The following is an 18,583-nucleotide window of genomic DNA, read 5'->3' on the forward strand; positions in this document are numbered from 1 at the left end:
GGACGGCCTCAGAGACATCGGTTCCGATGGGACCTCATCTCCATTCAGTCTATCTCCATCCAGCTCCTTTTGCTCCTCGCGAGGTTCTGCTTTTGCCCTGTGGCAGGATATCCCGGACGTGCGCTCTAGTGGTCAGCTAGACAACTTCAGCAATGAGCAGAGAAAATTGCAGGAGGTTGTTTTCACATCACACAAATGAACCTTAAAGGCAAAAATGTGTTCTATGTGTCTCACCAAAGTGCAGTAGACCGCTGCAACTCATATTTGTGGATTTTTTTCCCCTCTCAATGTTCTTAAATATAATAATACAGCTGCGATCGAGTGGCAACCAGTTCAGGGTGTACCCCGCCTACTGTCCGATGGCAGCTGGAATAGGTTCCAGCACACCTGCGACCTTGGTCAGGATAAGCGGTTCAGATAATGGATGGATGGATAATAATGCAGCAGATCTTTGATATTCGAATGTCCCTATCCTACATGAATAGTTGGGATCCAATGTATTCTGATTAATATTGCGTTTGTGGAATAAGAATTAAGCAGATTAATGTATCCATTGATGTCAAACTATCCTCGGGCTCTCATTATAAATGTCATGAAACCAAATCCAGCAAACAGACGCGCTGTGACGCTGGCAAATTAAGCCCAAGGCCAGTGGACGTCAGTTTCACTTGACAGCGGCGAGCGGCATAAAACCAATATGGCAGCCCCCTTAGATCGATGAAAATGGATGGATTCATCTGATTCATTCTTATTCCACAAACACCATATTAATCAGAATATTGTTTGTGCTAGGCGGGCACATAGAACATGTTTATTACAAAGTAAACTTTTACCTTGGGTTGTCCATTACTATCCAGTGTCCTGGGTCTGCTCATAGCTAATAACTCATTACTCTTCACTTTAGGCCAAGTTTGAGCTGGTGACATCTGAGGCCTCATACATCCGAAGTTTGACCATCGCTGTGGATCATTTCATGCTGTCACAGGAGCTCTCCGAATGTCTTGGCGCTCAGGACAAGCAGTGGCTCTTCTCCAAGCTGCCCGAAGTCAAAGATGTCAGTGAGAGGTGAAGTCCTGAGGCACTTGCCTGTCGTTGAACACGTCTGTCATGAGGGTGTATCCAGCACTCTCCATTACTTGCAGGTTTCTTCATGACTTGGAGAGCAGGTTGGAGGAAGACATTCTGCATTTTGACGTGTGTGACATTGTTCTGGATCACTGCCCGGCCCTGCGCAGGGTCTATTTACCTTATGTAACCAACCAGGCTTACCAAGAACAGACCTATCAGCGTCTCCTGTGAGTAGGGTCTTTGTCTTGTTGCTTCAGTCATCTCCTCTCTCGTTCTTGCCTTGTTATGTCACTGTCAAAAATAAATAAATCTGCTTCATCTTAAACAAAACAAAAGAGAAGTAATTGTTTTTGGCAATAAATAAAAGAGCGTTGCTGTTAGTACACACTTAGAGTCACTGCCTTTAAAAACCAAAGAACAAGTCCGAAACATTGGCGTGCTGGTGGACTCGGATCTGACTTTCAGCATTCGTATCAAATCAGTCACTGAAACAGCCTTCTACCATCTGAAGAACATATCCAGAGAGTGAAGGGTTAAATGTTCCAAGCAGACCAGGAGAACGAGTTCCTCGAGATACAAGCCATCATTCGGACGATATTTTTGCTTTGACTTGAGAGCAAAAATTGTCAGGATGCTAGTGCTGTATGGGGGCTGTGGCAGGCTCATCCAGTGATTTGTCTGAAAAAGAGTAAAATGCCTCCAGTCAAAAGCTTTGCAAAACAACTTTGTCGTGTTTGTCCTGAAAATACACATGCATGACAAGAGCAAAAACTTTTGTCTAACGTGGTGCCGTTAAATATTTTCTAGTCGACATGGGTGGTTGTATTGGGCGTTCATATACACCTGCATGACTTAACTTGTAGTGAGCCGAAGAATTTCTCAAGTGCAATAATGTTCCCTTTGATGCAAAGCTTGCTCCAAAGTTAACTGGGTGATTTATTTATATGTATATATATATATACACACACACACACACACACACACACACACACACACACGCACACACATTCTTAATAGTCCTTAATACATTCTTAATAGTATGAAGTCAGTTAATTTTAATAAAAGACTTGGACTAATGAGTCATTTTTGGGACATGTTTGTAAACTATTTTTCTTCAGTTAAGCATAAAAGGAAACACATTGGAATATTTATCTGTGGTCATCAAAAGTAAGAAATGAAGTTTCCTTTGACTATTCAGTCGTAAAATACATTTCAAATGAAGCCTCAGCCAATTACTGGTACTTTGGACGCTCATGTGCATTGCATTGTGCGTTGTGTTGTGCATTAGGATTAAACTGAATTTTTCTAATGATTATTTCAACATGGCCCCTCTTGTATCGTCAGGCAGGAGAAAGCTCGCTTTCCTGCCACTTTGGCCCGTCTGGAGGAGGACAGCGTCTGCCAGAGACTTCCTCTGACCTCCTTTCTAATCCTCCCATTCCAAAGGATCACTCGGCTTAAAATGCTGGTGGAGGTAGACTTGAAACACCCTGCAGACACTTTACATTTGCACAATATGTATGTAACATGATGCGATACATTTCAAAGAATGTTAAAATGTTTGTAGAACATCTTAAAGAGGACCACTCCAGGCTCCAGGGATGAAGACACTGCAACAAAGGCTTTCAATGAGTTAAAAAAGGTACTTAATATCTCATGCTAAAAAGACTTGTGTACAATCCTAACTCTGGTGACGATCTTGTCTTAGATCATTAAGGAGTGCAACTCCAGCGTGCAGTCCATGAAGAGGATGGAGGAACTCATCCATCTCAATAAGAAAATTCAGTTTGAGGGCAAGGTGACAAGTCTGTTGATTACTGTCTGTTGATTGAAAAAAACAAAACATTCGAACCCCATAAAGTGAATTCAGAGATGTTTTTGGAATACATTCTAAATGTTTGAAGATAATTGTTGAAATTTTGCAAACACTAAAAACTTTGTTGCACTGAATTATTGTGAGATAGTGCGAAGCTGTTCTTCGCCATTTTAGTTTTCCTCTCATATTTTTTAATTTTTATGTATTTTTTTTTTAAGAGTGTGTAACTAAAACGGTGCTCCTGACAAACTTGAGTGATGTCATTCACATCTCATGGTTATGCAGTGCGATTGCGATTTCCAAATATCAAGAGGCCCAGTTATACCTCTACTTTATAAAGTTAGCTAGCTAGCTATGCATACACCCTGAAAATGCATCTTTCCTGGACGCCACAATTTACAGAACAGCTCAATGTTGTTATTTAAATTCCCAAGTGAGGAGGTGATACCACAGACGTGTCCACAGCTGGTGGTCCAGTTCCAAGGAGCCACAGTTGGTTCGCAAGTTAGCTGGTGGCTAGCGCCTCTCATGGCAGGTGACCCAGTTGGAGATATTCCAGTCATATGTGGCTTTAAACAGAGAGATTTATGCGGTTAAAGCATGTCTATTTACTATATATGCCACATTTCATCGGCGAGGCAACTCACTGTGCTTCACACAACCAAAAACACTCCCAACTTTCAAATTTGGCAGGTTATTAACAACACTCTTCTATGTGGGGTGTGCCATTTACAACACATTTATTTCATTTACAGACACTTAAACACACATTTTCCTTCTTTCTAGATCTTCCCTCTGATTTCTCAGTCTCGCTGGCTGGTGAAACATGGTGAACTTCTGGAGGTAGACATGCAGACCATGAGTATTTCTGGATCCAAACTCAAGCTGCCCACCAAGCCAGTATACTTGCACCTGTTCAACGACTGCCTCCTGCTGTCCAGGAGAAAAGAGTAGGTCACCAGCAGGCCACTTTATTACAGCTTTATCCTACGTTGCCACTTAGGGAAGGCCTTAGCCAGATGAGCTGAATCATCTTCTTTCAAATTTTGATGATACAAGAACTCTGAATGGGAATAAAATGAAATGAAAATATTTAAAAAATTGCTTGTTTGATTCTACTTTCAGGAAGCACGGTGGAATAGTGGTTAGCTTATCTGCCTCACAATTCTGGGCGTTGGAATTTCAGCCTTCCTGTGTGGAATTTGCTTGTTCTCCCCTGTGTATCAGTGGATTTTCTCCGGGTACTTCCTCCCACATTGCAAAAACATGCAAGTTTGGTTCACTGAAAATTCTAAATTGCCCATAAGTGCGAATGCTTGTTGGTCTGTGTGCCGTGTGTTTTGCTAGCAACCAGTCCAAGGTTTAACCTTCCCTCTTCGTAAGTTTACTGAGATGGGCTCCTGCTCACCTGCGAGCCTAATGAGGACAAGCACTGTAGAAAATAGATGGATCTTTGATGATTCTACTTTCAACATGAAAAAAGGAGACGCTATCCTCCAAATGAACAGTTTTGGAGGATGTGAATAAGTCCTACTTTGTATGATTTTGTAACCAACAGTTTGTGGTTGTGTTGCAGCACATGGAAGTTCTTGGTGTTTGTTCACGCCAAGATAGGAGAGCTAAAAGTGAAGGATTTGAGTCAGAAGCTGCAAGGAATCTCAGGCTTCATCTTCCACCTACAGTTGTGTGAAGGACAGCAACTCAAACATCAGATTCTGCTCAAGTCAAACACTGAGTAAGTACCGAAGACATAAGTGGACATAAGCGCATAAATGGATGCTTTTGATCAAAAGTGCACTCTAAGTTGTGTTGATTTTATGCGCAAGAAGGAGCGGAAAGCAGCGATGGATCGCAGCCATGTTTCCATCCAATCCTCGAGAAGACATTGAGCAAGCCAGTGAGAATGATGGTGAGTCTACAGTAAGGCTGAAGGATTTTGAAAAATGTTAATTGTGAACTGTATTACAAGAAGCAATATCAGATGTAACATACAGAAATGTTTTGGTTTCGTATGTTAGGCTGATGCTAAAATAAAGGCAAATGAAACATGAGTTCATACGAAAGACACTTCATCTATACTTCCAAAAGAGGCCTTAACTTACTAAACACTTTGGCTTGTCATCCTTACAGCTTTCACTTCAACAACTTCACAAAATTAAGTATTCATGTTTTATGAAACAATGATATGTAAACATTTGGACTTCACTTCATAAGCACTGAACTTATCTAGATACTATATAAATAAATAAATACATACACAAGCCCCCCGACCAGACAAAATCCAACTTTTTTTTCCTTTAAATGTTATTATTACCGATGTGAAAACTGCATCCTACTACTTTGCGTTGTCGATTTGACTTTGGCAAATTGTTTTGCCCTACTACACCTCTTAGGTTGGACGGGTGTGGTTCACTGTGAAGCATGAAGGCTAACCATTCTAATTGTCGCATTTCCTTATTTTCTCATCTCAGACATATCTCAGGTCCAGTGCATTAGAAGCTATCAGGCACAAGAACATGATGAGTTAACACTGGAGAAGGCAGACATTCTCCATGCCAAGACCATGACAAGTGACGGTGAGAAAATGGTTTAAAATACATGCCCACAATATACAAGTAAATGCCGAAGGTATCACATGTCAACACACCCATGTAAAAAAAAAAACAACAACAAAACAGTAGGCTTATTTGTCACATTTCTTCAACAAAAAGGGAATATATTCAAAACTGTTTTTTTTAATTTTTTTTTTTTATATCTTCATTCCTTTTGGCTTGTCCAGTTAGGAGTGACCACGGGACTTTTTGTTTGTATATACCGAAAAAAATTGTTTGGTGTCTGGAGTGGCTGCCCACATTAAGTCTGAAATTACACCACCAAGTAAATCTTTTGTTATTTTCTATGGAGAGGGAGACACCGAGGAGAACCAGTGGCGGGCATTGCATTTTGGATCTTGGCCTTCGCTCAGGCCACCTTGAAAATGAATTTTCAATCGTGTCCGACAGTCGTCTTCTCTTGCTCGGTCACTGGCTTCAAAGAATGTACAGGAATCTCATTCAAGTATCTCTGAATCAAATAGAGGATGGAAAAATGCTGACATCACCCTCAGCCTTCTCGCTGGCTCTGTTTATCTACTCTGAACTGTGGTTGGCTTGGATTGGTAAACTTAGATTTACCACTGTAAATTTGGCATCGGCCAGCAATCCGGAATCTGAAGATCCTGGGAAGATTGCATTCATATGGCAACATGTAGAAGCTGAAATCTGATTGGACAAAAAATAAGAAAATGATAAACCATAGACAAGTGAAATTCGTGCAGCCAACAGACACGCTATGGAAGGAAGGCAAACGACTGTTGAGGTGTAAGATATTAGATTTAAATGCAGGTCAGTGCTTCTGATCATGTTTCCATCAGCAGAAAAGGCTTTGAAGGACCATCATCATTTCCCCCATTCAAGGTTAATGGGGTTGATCTCTCTTCCAGGTTGGGTGGAAGGCATCCGGCTGTCCGACGGGGAACGGGGCTGGTTCCCCAAGCCCTACGTGGAGGAAATCACAAGTCGCAGTGCACGTCTCCGCAACCTTCGAGAAAATATTCGCATCAAGTGTGTCACACAAAAACTGGAAGGAGAGGAATAGCCAGCTAAGCTCCTGCAACTTCTTGAGTTTCTTGAACGTTTCCCATACAAAGACACATTATGTGGAGGCCAGTGCGAGCATTCGCTTGTTGCCTGCTGTAAAGATAAATCTCCATTGAACTTATAAAACCAAGCTCTTAACACTTTATAACGGATAAATAGAAAATTACTTGCAATTGACTCACTCGTGCACTGTAACATTACAACGTGACATGGATATGTCTCAAACGTTTCCTTCTTTGTCGAACATTTTGTCTATTGACATACATATACTGTATATATATATATAGAGAGAGAGAGAGAAAGAGAGAGAGAGAGAGAGAAAGATATCCACAATGTTTATCTTGTCACATATTTTAAATCTCTGAGCTCACAGACAGCAGAGCCGATTTATGCAATAATATGGTAAACGGGCAGTCACTTAAATGGGGCTTTTCTACCTGCGGTACTCACAGTGCTTTACACTGATACCTCATTCACCTACTGATGACGCAGCATCAGAAGCAACTGGGGTTTCAGTATCTTGCTTAAGGACACTTTGACATGGTCACAATGGCCAGGGATCGAACCACCAACTTCTGGGTTGGGAAACAACTACTGTACCACTGTGCCATGCGTCCCCCGTATATTAAAAGGAAATGAACCATCAGTGAAAAGTTTCACAACACATAAGCACTATTTTCAAGCAGCTACCTGTATCCGAATTAAACTGTCCAATAAAATACAAATCTCCAAATGTTTTCTTTTTTTTTTGTAATGCTCAATATTTTTCTATAAGAACACGAATGAAATTCACTGGACATTTATAAGACATACCATTCCAACACTGCCTTTTTCAGTAACACTACAACAGGAATAAGCGTTTTGCAACCACTCTACCAATATTCTAATGATTATTTAACGTCAAATGTTTCTATCTCTTCTTTTCTTTTTGACTGCTTGTAACTTAAATGTGTATTTATGCTTCTTAAGCGATGTTTCTCTGTATGTTAAGAGTTGATGCATTCTGATTTAATTTCTAATTTGTGATCAGAAATTATGTTCAGAAATTACGATCACCACCCATGTCATTACCACCCATGTCTAATAACACATATTGTATGAGCCTGGATGTCTGCCAATTACTGTAACCCAAGGAAATGAATTGGAATTGTTCTATAGTACTGTGTCTTGTCTTGGTGCAGAGTTGCATTAAAACAGGATTTTAAAAAACTGAATTGCGCATTATTCTGCTTTGGGGGGTACATTTATGTGTCTGTGCAAAGTATTTACGCAGACAGTCAAAACAAAACTATTGTTTCACAGTTCAGCCCCCATGAGCCCCCTGTGCACGCTCCCATTCGTGAGAGGGACTCTGTCAGTCAGCTACACCCTCCAATTTAAGGCTCTTCTAGCCATTGACTCATTGCCAGATTGCTTGCTACAGGTCTGTGCAAGACTCGCCAGCAGTTTTTTTGTGGATTAATCTACCATAGCGGATCCCGTCTGCCCTTGACCTTACTGCTTCATTTTTTTCTCAGGAATCCCCTCACTCTTGTACCGCACAGCCATGAGTGTTCTGCCTTAGCAAGTTTGCTCGTCCCTGTGGGTGTTTGGTGTTTTGCTACAACGAAGTGTGACTTTCCCTTCCGACTGTCTGTAGATGGATTTGCACTCCTTCACAAAAAACATTGCACTATCTTGCATTTCCCCCCTTTATCCACGTTCGTCCTTCCGGGTCAACTTTTGGGTAAAACAAGTAGTAATGGGTCAACCAAAGGTGAGCTCCGTGGCACAGGAGCTTCTTGTAGTTGACAAAAACTCTGGAAGTCACACTTTTATTTATTTTGTCGAAACACGTTCTGTGACAAGGGTTACTTGTTTTGGATTTAACATCATTGTGAGTTTTTATTTCATTTTGATTTTTAGATGGAATTAGTTTTAATTAGTTTTTAAAGCAGGTTTGTTAGTTATTATCTTTTAGTTTTTTGAAAATGCTTTCGTTTTTTTTGCCTATGAAAAGGTTACTATTGTAATATCTGTTTCTTGTATTTGTGTGACGTCATAGAGAGGGGAGGAGCCAGGTTGGGGAAATATTGTCTCCGGCAGTTAGTCTGAGTGTGGAGTAGTGATGGGAATTCCGGCTCTTTTTAGGGAAACGGTTCTTTTGGCTCAGCTCACTAAAAATAGCCGGCTCTTTCGGCTCCCAAATGGCTCCTCAGTTTGTTTTTTTTGTTGCTTAATTTACTACCAAAAATAATGTAAAATTACGTGTAAAATGAATTACTCATGTAAAAAAATATACAGTATATCAAATATTTATGATTTATATGGCTTTATTTATATTCTTCTGAACATACTCAACATGGAGTACAACATGAAGTGCTACAAAAAATAAATACAAAGACCCATCTCAAAACAAGGTCAACAAAAAGTTCCAATCTCTGATTGTGTATATTTATACGCTTTTAACTATTTACAGTAAAACAACATAAGTAAGTTTTGATTACCACACAACAAATTATAAATTAAAATTTGATATTGGATATTTTAACCTTGCACAGTCTACACGCTGCCTTTGAACTATCAATTAATTTGAAATGAGTCCAAATTTCACTGCGTTTCCAATCCATTTTCTCACCTTTCCACTTTCCACCGTGTTGTTTTTTTCTCTGTCGTGCTATTGAGCTCTCTCTCGTCTCCCTGTCTCTCCTGTTCGTGTGCTGCTCAGTGTGCTGCTTTGTGTCTCTATTAGTGATGTGTCGTTCGCGAACGAGCCGGCTCTTAGAGCCGGCTCTTTGAAGTGAACGATGGGAGCCGGCTCCTCACGATGGGATCCGGCTCATCATTGGGAGCCGGTCCGAATAGGACCCGACTTTTTTTTTTCTCCTGTTTTTTCCCCCCTTTCGGGTAAAGCCGCACGTGATTGGTCAAGATCCGTGGTAGAAGAGGAAGGGGAGGGCTTTACACACGCACACACACACACACACACACACACACGCTGTAGTTTAGAGAAGGGGGAGGGGTTAGAGAAGAGACACACAGCAGCACACTGAGCAGCACGCAAACAAGACAAACGAGGAGACGAGAGAGTTAGGTAGCGAACAAAACAACACGGTGGAAAGCGGAAAGGTGAGAAAATGGATAGGAAACGCAGTGAAATTTGGACTCATTTCAATTTAATTGATAGTTCAAAGGCAGCGTGTAGACTGTGCAAGGTTAAAATATCCCATCGATCAGGCTCCACAAATAACCTGCACAGGCACATCAGAAAAGTCCACCCATCAGTACAATTTGAAGAGAAAAGACAAGCAAGGGAACCAGCTATTAATGAAGGTGCTAGTGTGTCTGCAACTGTTGCTGCTGCTGCAATGTCACAACTGCCTAGATGTACAACCCAGAGCTCTATGAGCCACTTTATGCAAAAAGCTATAAACCAGCAAAACAGAACACAATTGACGAGGAACTGGGTAAAATGATTGCAAGTGATTTTCAGCCATTTTGGTTGGCTGTGTGTTGTCGCAACATCTGTCCCCTCAGAGAGAATCTTCTCCAAAACAGGGCAAATATTAACAGAGAGGATAAACAGGATCAACCCCTCAAAGCTGAGGCACTTGGTTTTTCTTCATGCCAATCTTCGTGAAAGACAAGTTAAAACTTTTACCTGGGTGCTGCTTCCTTCTTTTTGTTTTACAAATTTTAACTTATAATTTGTTGTGTGGTATTCAAAGCTTACTTATGTTGTTTTACTGTAAATAGTTAAAAGCTTATAAATATACACATTCAGAGATTGGAACTTTTTGTTGACCTTGTTTTGATATGGGTCTTTGTACTTTGTTTTTATTTTTGTAGCACTCCATTTTGTACTCCATGTTGAGTATGTTCAGAAGAATATACATAAAGCCATATAAATAATAAATATTTGATATACGGTCTATTTTTTTGCATTAGTAATTCATTTTACGCATGATATTACGTTATTTTTGGTAGTAAATTAATTTAAGTGACAAAAAAACTGAGGAGCTCTTTTTAGGGAGCCGAGCCAAAAGAGCCGGCTCTCTAAAAGGAGCCGGAATTCCCATCACTAGTCTCTATTTCCTCCCCCTTGTCTTCACTGCAGCGTGTGTGTAACCCTCCTCTCCCTCTTCTACCACAGATCTCAACCAATCACGTGCGGCTTTAACCTAACGGGGGAAAAAACAGGAGAAAAAAAAAGTCGGCTCCTATTAGGTGCGGCTCCCAATTAGGAGCCGGATCTAAGAGCCGGTTCGTTCGCGAACGACACATCACTTGTGTGTAGCGCATAGGCGTGAGTTGTGGCAAACAGCAGACTCCTATGAATGTGTGTTTATTGCTCCTTTTATTTATTTAAAAACGACAGATTGCATCAGCGACTGCGTGCATCCTTCTTTCCGCATTGAAGGGCATTACACTATGTACTTATTGTGTATTGAAGTTAATTGCAATTTGTAAACTGTTTAACATTTCTTCTTCTGCATTGATGTACAGCCAATCAATAAATTGAAAATGAACACACAAAGCTGCTTGTAGTTTCAGTTAGTTTTCTTTTCTTTTTTAAGTGTTTTCGTTCTCATTTTTATTATTTATATTTTATTTTGTTACTAGAAATGTATAGTATGGCTGACCTGTAACGTGCTTGTTTTAGAAAATGCTTTAAAATGGGTTCCAACAATGCGCAGATGTGTAAATTTATGAAAATATTTAAACTTACAGTACTGTCAAATGCATATAGTATATGCATTTGACAGTACTGTAAGTTTAAATATTTTGCATATACTATATGCATTTGATACTGTAGTAAACATAAACCACAGCAACCGGAAAAAAGAGTAACTTCAACATGGAATAGTGTAGTGTGAATTTCAAGAAAACAAGCAAATACAACACGATTGGAAATGTATTTGCACGAACTAGAATAACGAATGTGGAATATATTTTATTTAGTCACCACTGAGATCAAAGGACAGCTTGTCAACCGCCGTTCATCAAAAAGAAAACAGTGCAGTACTCAATTCACACTTCTTACCAGTAGGAAGCAATGTTGCGCCTTTTACGCCATTTGCCGCACTTAGTTTTCAAGAGAAGAAGAAATTTGAATTCTTAAACGAGGCAACGGCAGTTGTGTTGAGGGAAGTGTTTGGTGTCGACAAGACCGGCAAGAGCAATTTAATTGGATTTTCGGGGGGCTTTTCAAGCAACGAAATGGCTGAGGAGTCGGCTGTTAAAGTATGTGTTAGAGTGCGTCCGATTATTCAAAGGTGAGTTGTCAGCGAGTATGTAATGTGACAAGTGCTCAACAAATCTAAAAACGGGCATATCCTACATTACTGCCTCAGCGGATAAAAGCAACCTCCAACGACAATGTTTACGTTTAAACATAAGAGTGGACTGGTACAAAAAAAAAAGTCTTGGCATTTTCTGCTTGCGCCGATCCATCATAAAAAGTCGTACTGCTGTACACTAGTAATTTATCAATGTATGTTTAGGGTGAATTAATGTTGTCCCCCCCCCCCCCCCTAAATCCAGCTATAATTATTGTAGTGAGGTCTACTATACAACATAAATGTTACCCGTGAGTCTCTATTCTCCCTTTTTTTAAGTCATGGTACATACAGTTCATACTGTATTTCTTGTCGTGGTGGCCCGATAAAGTTTTCTTGGTTTATTGGGCACACAAATCACGTGGTGGTCCAAAGTCTGAATGTCATTTCAACTACAGTATGTTTGATGGCTTTTTTTAGTAGTCTTGCATCAGTATCCGCATGGGAACCATCGCTGAACGGGGACATGAGAAGAGAGCCAATCTCTCTTTTTCGTCAATGGATGCTACAGCTTCTTGTTGCTTTCAAGCTTAGCTTGTAGCAGACGTGTGCACATTGCAGCATTGATCCACTGGTGAAAAGGACACTTTGAATCGATTCGCTCCTCTTTCATCTATAACTGCTTCAGACAACAAGTGTATGCAGGAAAGTGGTTAAGATTACACGATTGTCTGTCTCTCATGTGTTGTCTTGTATTATTTTGTCATTTTTTGTTAACTTTTCTTTTGATGGTGGCACGGACACCCGCAGCGGCTCCTCTTGTTTTATGTTGATGAGAGGGCAGAAATTTCATCTGTGCTGTATGCACATTTGATAGTAAAGTTGTATTCAATTCAAAATGAAAACCGTAATTATATATTGAGGCCTTTATTCATGCAATCTGTGTGTGATTGATTTGTGGTTACTGCGATGGTACAAAATAAACTAATCCAATAGGACATGATATGTTGCTTAAACTTGTTGGTGCTTATGCAATTGATGTCTCATCTTTTTTAATAGATTTAATTTTAATTCCTAATGAACAACTATAACAGTGTTTCATCGACTCTGGAGTCGCTACACTTCTAATTAAACCAGTGTATTACCCGAGAAGAAAAAAAATACCCTTTTTATAAAATGAGGTCATAACTCCAACATCAAATTGGATATAAAAACAAAACTTTGAATCAGAATCAAAAATGCTTCTGAAATATAGTAGTTCCATAGACGTGCTCCACTGACTACTTATTTCACCAAACACCTGCTCTGATTAACCTAAAATTTGATCTTTCGTGTTTTGCCATCACTATCAACAAGTACTGCAAGTTTCATTAAAATCAAAATCCGCTTGGTTATTAAAACCGCTGGGTGATTTGGCATGGAATGACCCCCATACAGGCATACGATGTGGGATCTAATTTGGAGCGCTCTCGCCAAGGGTTGGCCAAAAAATTTTTTTTTAAGCAGACTGCATCAATTAGTAATAGTATTTGTCAGAGGAAATTGGCCAAGTTACAACTGGACAACTAACACAACATTTTAGCAGATCCATTATGCTCTTTCCTCATCTGTTCATTAAACGCGCCAGCACGTGAACCACTCCTAGAAACAGTATGGCTTTATACAGTACGTCATCAATGATGTCATGTCTCCTGTAACGAATGACACTTCGATTCACGCTTCAGGAATTCCATCCTGGATTGCTCGACCAAAGCCTCGGCACAATTTGATCCATCGCTAATTTCTAGGCCCTAATTACAGAAAGCAAGCATGTCCCCTGTAACGAATGACATTTCGATACATGCTTCAGGAATTCCATCCTGGATTGCTCGACCAAAGCCTCGGCACAATTTGACCCATCGCTAATTTCTAGGCCATAATTACAGAAAGCAAGTTAAAATTGTCCGAAACAAGATGAGGGCACTTTTATGACAGCAGCAACTCTTATTTTAAACTGCAACTTCAAAATATCTAATGTCTTCAATGTTTCTTTGTTACAGAGAAGAAAGTGCTCCATCAGAAACGGCGAAGCCTGTACAGGTCTTTTGGAAAAGTGATAAGAAATTAATTCATCAGATTGATGACGGGAGCGCAACAAAGAGTTTCAGTTTTGGTACGGCTTTCTGCTCAAGCATGTACAGTGTCATCCATTATTTATAAATCTGCAGTGCGTGTTACACGGTTGCCGTATAGCAACATCTGTTGTGCACTTGTATGGTTTGAACAGACAGAGTGTTCACTGCTGAAGAAACAACCATTCAAGTTTACCAGGATATCGCAAAGCCATTGGTTGTTTCAACTGTGGAAGGATACAATGGTTCGTAATGGCACAGTAAAGCTTGACATTATACGGGTTCCTGTGCATGTGTAAATGTTGCCGTTTAAAAAAAAAAAATAAATTGAAATTTAATTTTTATTTTTTGCTTTCAACAGGTACCATCTTTGCTTATGGTCAGACATCCTCTGGAAAGACGTTCACAATGATGGGCAGTGATCATGTTCCTGGTGTCATCCCACTCGCTGTTGATGACGTCTTTGAAACCATAAAAAAGGTCAAATGTGTTATTTTTTTTCATGTTTTTGTGATTGTGCTACATTTGGTTGGTCAATATCATTTAATCACAGGTGATCTCTGTTTGGTCTGCAGTGTCCAAAGAAGGAGTTTCTTCTTAGAGTGTCTTACATGGAAATATACAATGAAACTGTGACTGATCTGCTTGTAGACAGTTGGAAAAGAAAACCTCTGGAAGTCAGAGAGACTACAAATGTAAGTTGTCTTTTTTTTTTTTTTTGTGTGTGTGTATTCTGAAATGACCATTTTGTTGGAGTAAAAAATTGGTTGACAGCCAATAGGTGAGTTTCAATGTTTGCAAACATTGCCTCCAAGATGCGCTCGCATCTTAACGACGTCACTGTTGTTTGCAAAGACGAGCATTCTTAATTGCCTCTCGCGTTGAATTTCTTCACTTTAACATTCAGAGCACTGGTCAGAAATCACATTGCGTCATCACCCCCACGGGCCTTCGCGATTCTTTGTTTTAATTAAACAGTCGGATTCCCCTGGTCCGCACCAGTTTTAAGTCAGCTGCTAGGCGCCGGCTGAGGCGATCCGACGGAGGGACGCACCCCGTGCCACATCCCCCAGCCAGTAATAATTTTACAGTTTGCCGGCAGCGACTCACAGGGGCTTGCTGATAAGAAAAGTATGAGTCCATTATGCATTTAGAGAGTCCCAAATTTCGAATTCTGAAATGGTCTACTTATTCAATTGCATATGATAATAACACAAACAACAACATATACAGTACATACAATTATAAACAAATGCTACAAAAATGTATATAATTCAGTAGCATGCCTGAGGATTTCGGAAATTCACGGTAACCGCTTTTCGGTTCCGTCGGATTACCTACCCAATGGGAAACCACGGTAACTAATTTGGGGTTCCGTAAACGTTCATCATGGGAACCAATTTTTCCATTTTGACTGATATTCATAATCAAGAATTCTGAAACTCAAAAGTAGAATGTTACGGATTGTAACGAGTGAATCTGTGTCCCTTGCTCACTGAGTTTTGCCTGTTTCCTGTGGAAGGGAAGTCAGCGAAGAGATCATTTTTAAGAATTGTGTCCTCAGTCATTTTAGTTTTCTGGTCTCTTTGATAAAGGCATCAAGCATAACTTAGATACAGTACTAGACACACTTTTCATTTCAAAATTTGAATGTTGAGCATAATTCTTATTTACTCTGTGCAGAAAACCATCCATGTAGTTGACCTGACTGAGGAACTGGTGACCTCTCCTGCTCAAGTACTGGCCTGGATTCGCAAAGGAGAAAGTAAGTATGGGGATCTGTCTCTATCTGGAAGATTTTTTTTAATTTAATTTTTTTTTCATGCTACACGTGTTTGATCTTGCAGAAAACCGTCACTATGGAAAGACTAAAATGAATGAGCGTAGCAGCCGTTCACACACCGTTTTTCGAATGGTACGTAACTTAGAACAATATTCTGTGATACGATTCTTTTGACACGTTTATGACTACACTTTTCAATCATATCCTTCAATCTTTTGTGGTCCTCACATGTTCTTTTTCAAATTTTGTGTTTAAAATGTGTTTTTTTTTAAAAGAGATGTTAAGGTGCGGCTGCAGTGGTTCAAGTCGGTGTATGCATTGTGAAGAATTCCCTTGCAAATGAATGATTTGAAAAGTTCTCTTATGGCTACTATTGTATTTTTAATATAAGAAATCTGTTAAATTTTCATGATTATAATATTCATTGACAAATGCCCTACTGTACTTTAGATCCTAGAGAGTCGTGAAAGAAGTGACCTGGCATCAGGGGAAAATGCAGATGGAGCCATCATTGTTTCCCATTTGGTAAGGAGGCTTTTCTTTGCTGTGAACTTTATTTTATTTGTTTGCCAAGAGGCAGCTCATAGTTCTTTACTCGCATCTGCTTTTCCTTGGTCGTTGTCTTCCGCCAAAATTGTTGGCATACACTTGAGTGCTGCATTTAGAAACTGAAAATTTGGCAGAGTGCATCCCTTTTGTGTTGACTGTCCTCTTATTTGCCCCCCTCCCCCAAAACCAAATCTTTTCAATGGGTGTGTTTTAAGTGGATGTTAAGTGTGTTGAAATTCTTTTTCACTTATGTATTTCAATTGAAGTCAGCACTCTCTTACTAAATGAGACATGTTATACGTTTTTTTTCCCTTTTGTACATGTATTTATTTTAATTTTTAACCTATGATCCCCCCACGTTCAGTCTTTTTATTCCTCTTCTACAGCTCTGTCAGGAGCGGCTGTTGAATTTAAAGTGCTTTATAAATAAATATAATTCTATTTTGATTCAATCCATTTTTTTTGTGTCTGTCTCAGAATTTAGTTGACCTGGCTGGATCAGAGAGAGCAAGCCAAACAGGGGCTGAAGGTAAAGAGCTATAGTTTTACGCTGTAGTCGAAACCTCACTTGCTGTATTGCTTGATGGTAAACAATGATCAAATTGACTTGGCATTAATCCACTTGTTAGGTACACGCTTGAAAGAAGGTTGCAATATCAACCGCAGCCTTTTCACACTTGGCCAAGTGATAAAGAAGCTTAGTGAAGACAGCCAAAGGTATGTCAAATCTAGGCATCTACTGTACTTAATGCCAAAGTTGTCAATTGTGACTGCTTCACCGATTTGCCATCATTCACATCTCAGAATCGTGTTTTTGTGTGTACGGATACACTGTGTCTCTCACAAGATTAAAATGCTGACATACTCTTCACATGCTGTGTTTTCCGAAGTTTCATTAACTACAGAGATAGTAAGTTGACACGGATTCTTCAGAACTCCCTCGGTGGAAATGCCAAAACAGTTATCCTCTGCACAATCACGACTGCATCACTCGATGAGACACTCCGCACTCTGCAGGTTGGACTATTGCTTTTCTTTCATAGCACTTTATTTATGAGGGCATTAAAAATGCTACAACACTTGGAAAGAATTTCTTTCCCTTGACATGCAGTGAAAGTAAGCTTTCAAAGGGTGTGTTTTTGTAAATGTAAAAATCAGTTACAATAAAACAAACTTGAACAGTTTTTCTTTTATTTGGAAAAACTGCAAATTAAACCATTATCCATTTGCCCATTTTTATCCCAAACAAGAGGGAAATGAAAGCATTTTTTAATTAGTGACTTGCCTGCCCTAAATGTGTATATCCTGTGTCTCATAAATGCTTTGTAATCTTAAATATAACACGCTCTTTTAAATGTGTCCGTAAAAATGTTAGACAAAGGAACTGAAATGCTGCACAATAGTTGCTTTACAGTTATTGTTTTATGTTGTTTGGTGTTTAAATAATATTCAATTGTGTTGTTTCTACAGTTTGCTAGCACTGCAAAGAAAATGAAAAATGATCCACATGTCACAGAAGTTTCTGATGACGGTGCACTGCTCAAAAGATATCGTAATGAAATTGTCGACCTCAAGAGACGACTTCAGGAGGCAAGAAACTTTTTTTGCTCTGCAATGCCTTGTGTGTCTGCAGAGGTGCCATCGCAGAATCACTTTCAATGCATTGACTGAGTGACACCCCCCTCCCACTGCCGCAGGTTTCCTCAGAAACACAGACCACGGCAACAGAGAGAGAGGTGCTCTCTCAGCTTCTCCAAGAAAAACATCAACTTCAAGTAGAACAAGAGGACCGAATAAGAAACCTCACCAAACTACTGGTCACTAGCACCAACCTGACTCGTGTACAAAAGGTAACTAGTTGTCAAATTAACATGACAGTTTTTTATCTTCATTGCTGCAACCCCCTTTGATTATTGTTTTGAAGGTGCCCAAGCGCAGGGTTACGTGGGGAGGGAAAATGCTATGCTTGGCCCACACGTCTCCCAGTCAAGATGGTCTGTCAGGCCGTAGCTTTGTTGAGTTTGTCGATCAGAGGAGGAAAGCTGATAGCACCAGTGTGATGGAGATGTTGGTTGAAGGTGAGGACAGTCACGGGTACATTCAAATTAGAGTCCCATTTCACATTCCATGTTCATTGTACTGTAAGGATGATTTTGTGCATGTGGAAAATCATGCCTCTGGCGGTCAGCAGAGGTGACATAGAACCATAGTTACATCCCTAACTTTGCATTTTAATAGATGACGAAGACTTTGATGGTCACTGGGACATTCCTGATGAGTCATCAGATGACACAAGTGGAAGTCAAGATTTTATTACTTTCCGTAGCTTGGGTAACAGGTACTAGTTCTATTATAATCAC

At 39.8% G+C, this 18,583-nt stretch overlaps 2 protein-coding genes and 1 long non-coding RNA gene across 6 annotated transcripts in view; 2 read left to right on the plus strand and 1 right to left on the minus strand.

Moving 5' to 3' along the window:
- The window catches only part of LOC147210801 (uncharacterized), a 2,435-nt gene extending 1,485 nt beyond the window's left edge, over positions 1-950 (minus strand). The window contains exons 1-2 of the long non-coding RNA XR_015101524.1: positions 834-950; positions 1-144 (exon numbers count right to left, since the gene is read on the minus strand). The exon at positions 1-144 is cut by the window's left edge and continues 266 nt beyond it. This is a non-coding gene — a long non-coding RNA (uncharacterized LOC147210801). The remainder of the gene's footprint in view (positions 145-833) is intronic.
- Positions 1-7,731, plus strand: part of arhgef19 (Rho guanine nucleotide exchange factor (GEF) 19) — a 20,416-nt gene extending 12,685 nt beyond the window's left edge. For 3 of the 4 annotated variants that reach the window (XM_086116729.1, XM_086116732.1, XM_086116733.1), the window contains exons 6-16: positions 1-175; positions 905-1,065; positions 1,143-1,295; positions 2,413-2,542; positions 2,636-2,710; positions 2,777-2,866; positions 3,671-3,834; positions 4,461-4,619; positions 4,711-4,793; positions 5,356-5,460; positions 6,366-7,731. The exon at positions 1-175 is cut by the window's left edge and continues 82 nt beyond it. In XM_086116729.1, coding sequence (XP_085972855.1) covers positions 1-175; positions 905-1,065; positions 1,143-1,295; positions 2,413-2,542; positions 2,636-2,710; positions 2,777-2,866; positions 3,671-3,834; positions 4,461-4,619; positions 4,711-4,793; positions 5,356-5,460; positions 6,366-6,520 — 1,450 coding nt within the window. In that variant the 3' untranslated portion in view covers positions 6,521-7,731. The remainder of the gene's footprint in view (positions 176-904; positions 1,066-1,142; positions 1,296-2,412; positions 2,543-2,635; positions 2,711-2,776; positions 2,867-3,670; positions 3,835-4,460; positions 4,620-4,710; positions 4,794-5,355; positions 5,461-6,365) is intronic. The other variant, XM_086116731.1, reaches the window with a different exon arrangement.
- Positions 7,732-11,650: 3,919 nt separating this feature from the next.
- Positions 11,651-18,583, plus strand: part of cenpe (centromere protein E) — a 35,277-nt gene continuing 28,344 nt past the window's right edge. Inside the window, exons 1-15 of the mRNA XM_086129418.1 lie at positions 11,651-11,777; positions 13,820-13,932; positions 14,047-14,136; positions 14,253-14,371; positions 14,467-14,586; positions 15,575-15,656; positions 15,739-15,806; positions 16,125-16,199; positions 16,701-16,752; positions 16,853-16,940; positions 17,114-17,240; positions 17,694-17,813; positions 17,921-18,073; positions 18,148-18,301; positions 18,462-18,561. Of these exons, the coding sequence (XP_085985544.1) occupies positions 11,722-11,777; positions 13,820-13,932; positions 14,047-14,136; positions 14,253-14,371; positions 14,467-14,586; positions 15,575-15,656; positions 15,739-15,806; positions 16,125-16,199; positions 16,701-16,752; positions 16,853-16,940; positions 17,114-17,240; positions 17,694-17,813; positions 17,921-18,073; positions 18,148-18,301; positions 18,462-18,561 (1,517 nt within the window). The 5' untranslated portion in view covers positions 11,651-11,721. The remainder of the gene's footprint in view (positions 11,778-13,819; positions 13,933-14,046; positions 14,137-14,252; positions 14,372-14,466; positions 14,587-15,574; positions 15,657-15,738; positions 15,807-16,124; positions 16,200-16,700; positions 16,753-16,852; positions 16,941-17,113; positions 17,241-17,693; positions 17,814-17,920; positions 18,074-18,147; positions 18,302-18,461; positions 18,562-18,583) is intronic.

This window comes from Hippocampus guttulatus, chromosome 1 (genome assembly GCF_054856545.1).
Source record: "Hippocampus guttulatus isolate MCC_2025c chromosome 1, RoL_Hgut_1.0, whole genome shotgun sequence".
NCBI lineage: Eukaryota > Metazoa > Chordata > Actinopteri > Syngnathiformes > Syngnathidae > Hippocampus > Hippocampus guttulatus.